This window comes from Sparus aurata, chromosome 1, assembly GCF_900880675.1.
Source record: "Sparus aurata chromosome 1, fSpaAur1.1, whole genome shotgun sequence".
NCBI lineage: Eukaryota > Metazoa > Chordata > Actinopteri > Spariformes > Sparidae > Sparus > Sparus aurata.
This window is the reverse complement of record NC_044187.1, coordinates 1,872,203-1,882,753: the sequence shown is the minus strand read 5'-3', so window position 1 is coordinate 1,882,753 and position 10,551 is coordinate 1,872,203. Positions and strand designations below refer to the sequence as shown.

General features: G+C 45.9%; 2 protein-coding genes across 2 annotated transcripts in view; one reads left to right on the top strand and one right to left on the bottom strand.

Annotated features, from left to right (window-relative positions):
• The window catches only part of LOC115573677 (NACHT, LRR and PYD domains-containing protein 3-like), a 249,496-nt gene that overhangs the window by 35,420 nt on the left and 203,525 nt on the right, over nucleotides 1–10,551 (top strand). The window lies entirely within an intron of this gene.
• On the bottom strand, nucleotides 2,058–4,741 carry LOC115578660 (protein jagged-1b-like). The gene is made up of 3 exons (XM_030411737.1): nucleotides 4,426–4,741; nucleotides 3,133–3,435; nucleotides 2,058–2,801 (listed from the first exon to the last, which is right to left on the bottom strand). Exons 1-3 carry the CDS (start codon nucleotides 4,498–4,500, stop codon nucleotides 2,730–2,732), a joined length of 450 nt encoding a protein of 149 aa, XP_030267597.1. The 5' UTR covers nucleotides 4,501–4,741; the 3' UTR covers nucleotides 2,058–2,729.

Genomic DNA, 10,551 nt, shown 5'->3' with positions numbered 1-10,551 from the left:
GAGAGGAGGGGGAGGAGGAGGAGGAGGAGAAGGAGAGAGGAGGGAGGAGGAGGAGGAGGAGGAGGAGGAGGAGGAGGAGGAGAGAGGAGGAAGAGGAGGAGGAGGAGAGAGGAGGAGGAGGAGAAGGGAGAGAGAGGAGGAGGGGGGAGGAGAGAGGAGGAGAGAGGAGGAGGAGGGGGAGGAGAGAGGAGGAGGAGGAGAGAGGAGAGGGGGGAGGAGAGGAGAGAGGAGGAGAGAGGAGGAGGAGGAGGAGGGAGGAGAGAGAGAGGAGGAGGAGGAGGAGGAGAGAGGAGGAGAGAGAGGAGGAGGAGGGGGGAGGGGGGAGGAGGGAGGAGGATGAGGGGGAGGGGGAGGAGGAGGTGGTAGAGGAGGAGGAGGAGATGAGGAAGAGGAGGAGGAGGAGGAGAGAGGAGAAAGGAGAGAGGAGGAGGAGGAGAGAGGAGGAGGAGGGGGAGGAGAGGAGTAGGAGGAGAGAGGAGGGGGAAGAGGAGGAGGAGGTGGTAGAGGAGGAGGAGGAGGAGGAGGAGGAGGAGGAGGAGGAGAGAAGAGGAGGAGGAGGAGGAGAGAGGAGGGGGAAGAGGAGGAGGGGGAGGAGGAGGAGGAGGTGGTAGAGGAGGAGGTAAGAGGAGGGGGAAGAGGAGGAGGAGGTGGTAGAGGAGGAGGAGAGAGGAGGAGGAGGAAGAGGAGGAGGAGGAGGAGGGAGAGAGGAGGAGGAGGAGGAGGAGGAGGAGAGAGGAGGAGGAGGAGGAGGAGGAGGAGGAGAGAGGGGGGAAGAGGAGGAGGAGAGAGGAGGAGGGGGAGGAGGAGGAGGAGAGAAGAGGAGAGGGGGAGGAGGAGGTGGGGGGGGAGGAGGAGAGCTGCAGCTTCTGTTTACGATCTGTTTGTGTGGTTGACGCGACGCCTGGTTCAGACTCACTGACAACATGATGAGATGCAGTTCAGGCATCTCTGGCTCTCAAAGTGAGAATCTAGATTCACAACAGAACTGAACGTTTGACTGAACGTTACTGTCGCTATCAGAGGATCTGGTCCTGTTGTTCACTGACTGAACATCCAGAACACTTCCACCGAGCTCCAGCAGAACACTCAGAAATACTCTGTCTAGAAAATAAAAGCTTGCGAGACTCCAAGAGCAGAGAAGACTTTAAGTTCTGCATCCAACTGGCACAACAAATGATAAATCTGTGACAAACAGATCGAACTGAGATGACGTTCAGCTTGAGACAGAAGGAAACGTCAGCAGCAGAGAGAGAGACAAAGAGAGGAGGAAGGAAAGGAAATGAGGAAGGAATCAAGGAGTGGGTGGAGGCAGCGGGTCATCAGATATGTCCATGTTTGGTGGACTAGCGGAGCCACATCTGGACTCTTCTGAGCCTGGCACAGGAAGGTAAAAACATCCCAGCAGGCCCTTCTGCTCCCCCTCTACCCATAATTCACTGGGGCAGCTATCAGCTTTACGTTCTCTCCATCCTTCCTTCATCCTCTCGTCTTTGTAACAGGAGGCTGGAAGAGTGGAGAGATGAAATCAAACTCCAACTGGACTGAAGAGTCGTCCTCACATCTGAGGCTAAACGCTTGAAAGACTTGAAAGACTTGAAAGACTAGGAGTCGAGGAACACGGACGCTGAGCGGTTGAGGGAACGTGGCACCATTGTTCCCATGGTAACCTGCTAATGTCAACCACAAGACAGGAAAAAGGATGAAAATGTCCTGAATTCAGAGGATGAGACACTGAAACAAACACAGGAAGCAAGTCCTGGAGACGAGACTTTACAGATGTTGAGCCTCCATCACAGCTCCTATAAACTGGACTGGCTCGGTCCTGTCGGCACAACAATAACAGAAACCTCATCCTGCCGCCGACCACGACGCCTTTATTTAACACGCCAGTTACCAGGGTCGACAGCAGGAATGTCCCGCAGCCGCCGTGCCAACAGCGGGCCTTTATCCTCCACGCCGGACAACGCAGGAGGGAAAGTCTTTCTGTGCAGTTTGTCCTCACTTGTAGTTGGAGGCAGGAAACCACAGCAGCCACTGATGAGCACATGAAACCTCAGCCGCTGTCAGCAGAGCGCCGCCGACCCCGAGGACGATCCGCCGCTCGCTCCCACCGGGAAATAAACAGGAAGCAGAGAGAAGACGACTCTGAGGAGCTCGTAATCATCAGATTTATGACTCAGTCAAAACTATTAAAGACTGACTGATAATTATTACTTTAAGGACTCATAATTACAACTTACATAAAATCTCAGATCAGACGTGTCATTAAGAAATTCCATTTTCATGGGTTTGTTCACGGAGCTCATAAGAAGTCATTCAACACCACAAATAATCTCATAAACACATCAAACCACTGAAGAAAAGAAAAGGAGAGCTACAGGTCAGGTGATCACCAGGTGTCACTGTCCTGTGGACGCCTTCTAAACTCCTCAGATCAGCTGCCTCCCTCTGCAGCTGAAGCCCCAGCAACATGTCAGACTGCCTCCTTCTGATCCAGGATCTGCTCTGATGGAGACAGGCTGCGAGGACGAGGAAGCTACACCGAGACCACACAAACCACACGTGTGGTTAAAGATTCCCTCGTCAGATATCATGCTGGTCACTAGCATGACATTTATCATCATCATCATCATCATCATCATCATCATCAGGGCTCACAGCCATTCAAACAAAACAGATTATAGAAGCAAACTGCAGGTCGTGACTTCTGTTTAGACCTCAAGGAAAACTCAGATTTCTGAGTCTCGAACTGAAACACGACTCGACTCGTTATTCTGCTGGACCCTCCGAGTGGCTCCATCCTGTGTGGACGACATTCAGACCCACACAGCTTCAAATGACAAACAATAAGAGAAATACATCTTCACATTCGTCCAAAGATGAAGCTGAAATTTACATCAAAGGTTTGAGCTGTTTTCTGTTCCTAAACTAGAAACGGCTTCGCTCCAGATATCAAGAGTCAGTGTTGCCTTCGTCTCTCAGTGTAAGACTGAATTAACTCATCTGTCTGTGAGCATCAGAACTTGTTTTAACATCCTGCTGTCAGTTCAGTTCTGATTCAAAGAGCTCAACATCTGGTTGAAGAAGCACAACCATCCAAACCTCAGACACAAGAACACAACATGAACTCACCGGCCATGCGAAGCTGAACGGCAGCTCGATCCTGGCGTCGTCGCTCTTGGCGTTGCGTACAGAAAAGGTATTCCCGCCGAGCACTGGCGTGGAGGCGGCGCCGAAGCTGCAGGGCCCGGCGGAGGACACCTTCAGCTGGTACTCCTTCAGACACACCCGGAAGTAGGTGTCGCATTCGTCCGCCGTGCATCGCCGATCGGTCGAGTCCCGGGATCCGTCGCAGCAGGCGCCGCTCTGCAGCTGCCCGTTAACGTTCTGCATCGACACGATCTGAAGCTCAAAGTGTCCTGAAGCTGAAGAGACCTGCAGGGAGGAGAGGACAGGTGAGCCCACAGGTAGAGTCACCGCCAACAGGTTACAGGACAGATTCTATTAAAAAGACTAAAAGAACTCTGCCAGAAAAAACTAAAGATTGAACTGAACTTTTTGGGTGAACTGTCCCTTTAAATATTACAATCTGTACGATTCACCTGCAGAACAGACCTCAGACCACCTGACTGTTCAAATCAATTTGATTTAAAAAATAATTAAATGCAAAAATGACTGAATTAACAAAATGTGAAAGTATTAAAACTTATATGTATTTCACATTTTACACTATTTTCGGTGCATTTATTGACATATTAATTAATTAATTTAGTTATTTATTTATCATTGTTTTGGGCAGTGTTGGTCCTCCGTACAGATGTGACCGTCATATCATTATACACCCAAATTCTGCCTGAATTATTTGGCATCTCCACTAGAATATAAATATTGTTTGTACCAAACAATATAAATCTGTAAAAAAAAAAAAGAAGAAGAAATAACTGAAAGTATCAATCAGCTGATTAATCACCAGGCTCAGTGTATCTGCTGCTGTTTCACATGAATTCACACAAAATAAAGTTTCAGTCTGAGTCAGTTTAACTTCAGTGAAGCTGCATCAGTGAGGTGTCAGAGTTCACTCATGTTGATTTAAGTTTCCTCAGTGTAAAGTTCAAACCCTGAGAACACTGACGTCACACTGTCCCTGCTGCCTTTCACCTGTCAGCGTCACCAGCTGGAGCTCAGCTCACCTGAGAGCAGAAGTGAAACTCTGCTGATCCTGCAGAGGATTCATCACAGCATCAAACTTTATCAGACTGTTAAAACTTTATCAGACTTTTAAACTTTTCAACTTTAAAACGGTGGAAAGTTCAGCAGACATGGTTTAATTAATCTGTTAATCCTCAGTCAGATGTCAGCAGGATCAATCCGCTCTTCATGACAGAGACACTTAAACAGCAGAAACTCAGCGGGACTCTGGTGTACCTGCAGGCGGGCGCAGAGCAGCAGCAGCAGGCTGCAGGCGGCGGGCAGCAGCGCGGAGCTCCGGGAGATGCTCATGCCGGCGGCGGGCTGCTGCCGGGCGGCTGTCAGCTCTCAGTGATAGTCGGTGCGACCCTCCGCTCCGGGTTCGAACCCCTCCGGCTGGGACATGCACGGTGCAGCGTGTCTGTACACAACCAAAGTCCACACGGTCCCGCACAGAAACAGATCCGTCCTGCTCCGAACGGAACCTTTTGTCTGCTATTGTCCTGGTTTCTGTAGGAGCGCTCAGCCCGTACACCGTCCGACTGCAGCTGGAGCGGAGCGCACTCTGACCGGCCCCCGGAGCACGCTGGGTAATATCAACCAGCGGGAGGGGCGGGGCCTGCCAGGGACGCCCACCGCCGCATGATAATGAGCAGGTTTGTTGACAGAGAGCTCACACGGAGGTGAAGAAGTGACCTCGCACGTGGGCGACAGCAGCTTCACGAGGGGACGAAGAAGAAAGTGAAGCTGCAGTCTGTAGATACATACAGAGTCAGCTCTGCAGTTCAAAGAGTACGGTTATTTAGTTACTCGTTCATAAAAGTAATCTGTTACTGGAAAACAAAAGGATTACTCTTTTGTGGCCACAGAAATCAAATAAACTCCCTGAAGCATCACGTCTGTCTGTCCTGCTGAGGATCAATCCAGCGTGACAACAGAGAGGAAATATATAATAACATAATAAATATATATTCAGGGTTAGAGGAAAGGAAGGTGACAAAATGGCGGCAGAGTCGACACATGTACCGTCGGCCGCACATAAACTCCATAATTAAATGTCCCACAGTTTAATCATGAAGCTCTTCATGTGTTAAAAACAGTTAGCGGTTGCTAACAAGTGTCTGAATGAGACTACAGAGGTTGTCGGGGACATTAAACGTCCTCACAGCGAACACGGAGACTCATCTACTCACTAGTCCGTCTTTACAGGCCACTTTAGTTACACACTGTTCTAACTCTGACTTTACAACTGAAATGCAACACGGTTTCATATAAAATGTGAATATGACAACAAGATTATGTAAATCTAGCGCAAAATATATAAACATGTCAAAACGTTGCAGTGGAGGAATGAAAGGAGGAGGTGGTGGGGGGAGGGGCTGACGGAGGAGGGGGAGGGGCTGACGGAGGAGGGGGAGGAGGTGGATGATATAGAGCCTGAGCGACAGAACAAAGGTGGCCTCCTCTTTATTCTCAAATTAGAGCAGCTGTGCTCTTTTCCCTCGAGGAGCCCAATGAATAGATTATTGGACCACTGACACTGAAAGAGAGACAAAACACTCCCCCTCCCTCACCTCCCTCCTCCTCACCCTCCTCACCCTCCTCCTCCCCCTCCTCACCCTGGTCATACGGACCAGGACGACCTGATGTGGTTCCGTCAGAATCAGCTTCTGATCTCTGATCTGTGGACTGGAATGACCTTTCGTCTCAGTGCTGTGAGTTGTTCAGCAAGCACGATAATCAGATGATATATAATAAGAATTTTTTATTTATTTATTTTTTTTATTCTATTTGTTGTTTCCTATGTTTTATGTTTCATGTTCTATTTCTTTTCATGTACAGCACTTTGTTCCAGCTGCGGCTGCTTAAAGCGCTTTATAAATAAAGTTGAGTTGAGTTGAGAATATAAAAGTCGTCTCCATGTCCACATGTGATGGATCGGTGAGGACGGAGGTTGACAGCAGGTATGAAGCTGCGACTCCCAGCATGATGACCACCAGGTGAGACGTTCCCGTGTGAACGATGCTCGGCAGCTCTGAGGTTCACAGTCGGGCTGCGGTGACGTCATCAGAGCTGAGTAACCAGAACTGAGGCCCGGAGCAGAGGGAGTGCTGAGGTGGAGACGCTTCTGTCTGCACTCTGAGGCTTCACAGGGAAATTCCTCCTTGAAGAAATTCTCCACCCAAAGAAAAACAGCCTCCTGTGAGCAGGTTCTGGTCAGATTCTGGGACACAACACCGTCTCAGAGGCTGATTCTCAGCTCACAGTGGTGAAGCACACCAGTCATGTTACATCTCCTGCATCATCACTTCCTGTTCGCCACTGCAGCTGTGTTACTGCCTGTAAATTAGCCAGTAGCTAGCATGTTAGCACACACTGAGCAGCTGAACTTTAGTATCTGTGATCTGATCTGACAGCAGCTTCTTTCTATAGAGATATCACTGATCATTTAATTCCAGGTTAATTTCCTTCTCAAGTTTGTATTTCCTCCCCGGTGGGTCACATGTGACACACACGGACGTTTCAGGAGAAAATCAATCGATCTCTGACATTTTACAGGCGTATCGATGGAGCAGGATGAAAATTAAACGTGTAGTTTGTTTAACAGATCTGGTTTGTGTCAAAGGGAAAGTTTTGTCTTTTAGACGTCTTTTCAATTTTCACTACTGACTTCCATGTGACGTCCTACAGGGTTCCACATTAAAGGTTTTATACTGTAATGTTAAACGTCTTTACAACTTCAGTCACAGATGTCTAAAGATCCTCTTGTGGTTCAAAATGAAAGTTTTTGTGACGCCAAATTGGAGCTGCATGAGGCGTGAACATTAAATATCGTGTTTTAGTCTTCAAACCTTTGAACATTAACCTTCCTGATGAAGGTTGGATGAACAAAACATGATATTTAATAAATCTGATAAGTAGCTCTCCTGGTAAAGTTCACACCTCATGCAGCTCCAATTTGGCATCATAAAAACTTTCATTTTGAACCACAAGAAGATCTTTAGATGTCTGTGTCTGATGATGAATAGATGTCTAACATTACAGTATAAAACCTTTAACATTGAGTCCTGTCAGGACGTCATGTGGACGTTAAAAGACGTCTAGTAAACGTTCATTCTGCTCCATCGATGTATTTTCACTGAAGTTCGTTGCTGTTCAGTTGAAACGTTTCTCCAAAACGTCGACTTATCATGAGCTCAGAGAAACTTGTGCATTGTTCAGATGATTCAGTGACTTTGTAAAAGGTTTGTTTGGCTCAGAGATGTGGAGTAGACGTGATGATGTGTTTCTGCTCACCGGGTGACTGACAGTCCTCAGAGATAAGCAGGTAGAGATGATGGATGCTGGTGTAGACGACTGGACCTGTGATGGACCTTCACTGCTGTGACCTTTGACCCTGGACCTTTTTGTGTCAGTTAATGGAGGAGATGCGATCCAGCCGCCTCCCTCGCTGCATGTTTGGTGGTTGAAACCCTCTTCAGGACATCGGTTCATCCTGTGAATGAATAACCAGCTCCTCCTTCTGTCCTCCTCCGTCTCTGACCTCCAGGACAAAACTCGTCCCTGAAACCTCGAAACAACCACACAGACTAATCAGAATACCTCGTCTGATTCACGACCACAAGCTGATAACAGAATATATCATGGATGAGCCACACTGTTGTTACGTCATCACCAGGAAGACACACACACCGTCCTCACTGCAGCGCCAGATGGGGATCAATCCGCCGCTGTAAACAGTCCCCAACAGAAGCACTATTTCCTCCTGTTTGTTGGACAGAAGTCGATCTTGAAAGCGATCGGCTGTCGTCTGACGGCCATGTAGCCTCTGCAGCGACTGTCTCAGGAGTTTCTGTGTGGCGGGAGGACACGTGGATCTCTGGGGTCAAGACTTTCTCTCCTGTGAGCCGCTGATTGTTCAGCAGAATGCTGCAACTCTGTTTTACTGTGAAGCTCCAGAAATGTTTAACATCCGCGGGAGGTTTAAACTCTTCTAACCCCTTAGCAAAAAGTAGTATACTTGAAGTTCATTTTATTAAGTATACTTGAGTATAAGTATAAGTATAGCAAGTATACTATGGACCATGTACTTGTAGCGTACTAGAAAGTATACTAATTTAATACTTCTTCGGACTAAATTGGAACATTTTAAGTTTATAAAAGTATACTTTAGGTATACTCTATAAGGTCATTTTAAGTTTACAGAAGTACACTTTCAAGTATACATCAAGTACACTCATCTATATACTACTAGTGTACTAAGTATATACTTCTAGTCCACATTTTAGTTTAGTAACATGTAAGTTGAGGGGTAGTACCTCAAGGCAAATGTGTGTAGTGAAAAACATTTTTATTCTGCTAAATTAAATGTAAGCACAACTCAATGACTCAACCCTTTTCTGTACTAACATCAAGATATTATAAGTATTAGTACTTATAATGTGTCTCTCCAGCAAGAGATTCACTATTTATTATCTTTCATGTCCACAGCTTAACAGACAGGAAGTCTCTCCCAGAAAACATCCCTTCACTCACGGTGCCAACATTTTTATCATCTTTGTTAATTCGACACAATTTAACCACAGAACAAGGATGTCAATTAAACCGCAACCGTCTTACAAATCATCTTATTCACAAACACATTCACAAACCATAATTACACCAACAACAACAGAATACCCAAGAGTCTTTGCACAACAGTCCACAAGGGGCGTTACAGTATACTGAAGTACAAGTATAAGCTTTAGTATTAAAGTATTAATGTACTTAGTCTTAGACTATTCTTTATACTTTTCAGTATAAGCCAAGTATACTTCACTATACTTTTCTTAAGTATATAAAATATAGTATATAAAAAGTACACTTCAAGTATACTGCCTCAGTTGTAGTATAAAATAAGTATACTGGTAGTACACTTAAATAAACTACTTTTTGCTAAGGGACTGCTTCTGTAAACAAACTCTTACTGACACCAGTCAGGAAATAAAACTTTATTGTAGCTCAAGTTAATAATGTTTGTATTCCTCAAACTATTACAGATCTGATGTGTTTTGATCACAGCGACACCGGACTGAGACTATGATCCTGTCTCTGCTGCTGAAGAAGACCCGGCAGTAAAACCGTCTCCGGCCCTGCAGACCGAGGCCTCTGTTTGCTGACAGATGCCTTACTGTCCGCAGTTTGTTTGAGGGAAATGTAATTAGATGAAGCTGCTCTTTGCTTTGTGAAATGGAGCAGCTCTGTAAACAGCAGCCAGCAGTTAATGTTCATGTGTTCAGAACTCAGCCGGAGCTTCAGAATCAAGACAGCAGACTGATGACAGGCTGCGATCAGGAACTGACTCCTCCTCTGCAGAAACATTTGCACTATTTCAACACCAACATGTTGAAACTGAAAACCTTCAAGCACAACTCACACTCTTCAGATTCTTCACTGGCATCCACACAAAACCAGACTTTGGTCTGAATCCTGAAGCAATCGTTCGTGTCAGTTTATTTTACTATGAAACATAAAAACAACTCTTTTAATATATAAGTAAAAAGATAAAACACAGTCTAATATCAGTCTACTTTTAATAAAGATCTATGTGAGCAGCACTGAAGGAAAGTAACTGAGTACATTTACTAAAGTACCAGTCTGATGAACTGATAATCAATAAAATGCTGAACATAATCAGTCGACACAGTACACACAGTAAACACAAACATGTAAATGTACTCTGGGAATTAACTGTAACATCAGATACTTTGAGACTTTTTATGTAAATCGCCTCTGTACCTCCGTCTGCTGTCCAGGGATAACTGAGCCAATCAGCTGACAGCAGCTAGCTACAGCCAATGATAGCAACCAAAGAGCATCAGTGACTCTGTGATCTGCTGCCTCGTGTAGTTTTGGAGCTTTCTTTGAATTATGGACATTTCTAATAAATCACATGCAGCCTGTTACGTCTCCTCCTCTTTCTGTACATCAAGAAAGATTTCTGATTCAAGGTTTGATGATGTTTTGACTTTCTGTGTTCTCAAGCGACAAAAAACACACGATTTAGCTCAAAAACCAGGTTCAAAGGAGGATTTGTTTCTTGGATTTTGAACCATCTTCTTATTTGGGGCCTTTTTGAATTTGCAGCTTATGTTGGTTTTCTTCGTAGTTTCACAGTGTTGCACATCAGCTGCCATAAATCATCAACGGTGGCCTGCAGGGGACAGTCGGCAAGCTGTCGTATTTTAAAACATTATTTTAGTTTTATAGATGACGTGAAAAGCTACGAGGCGAGTGATGTGTTTTGTCCAGGCAGATATTAATCCTGATAACCTACAAAGACGTCTTGTGTGAGCCGACACCAACAGTAAACAGAGCGAGTAT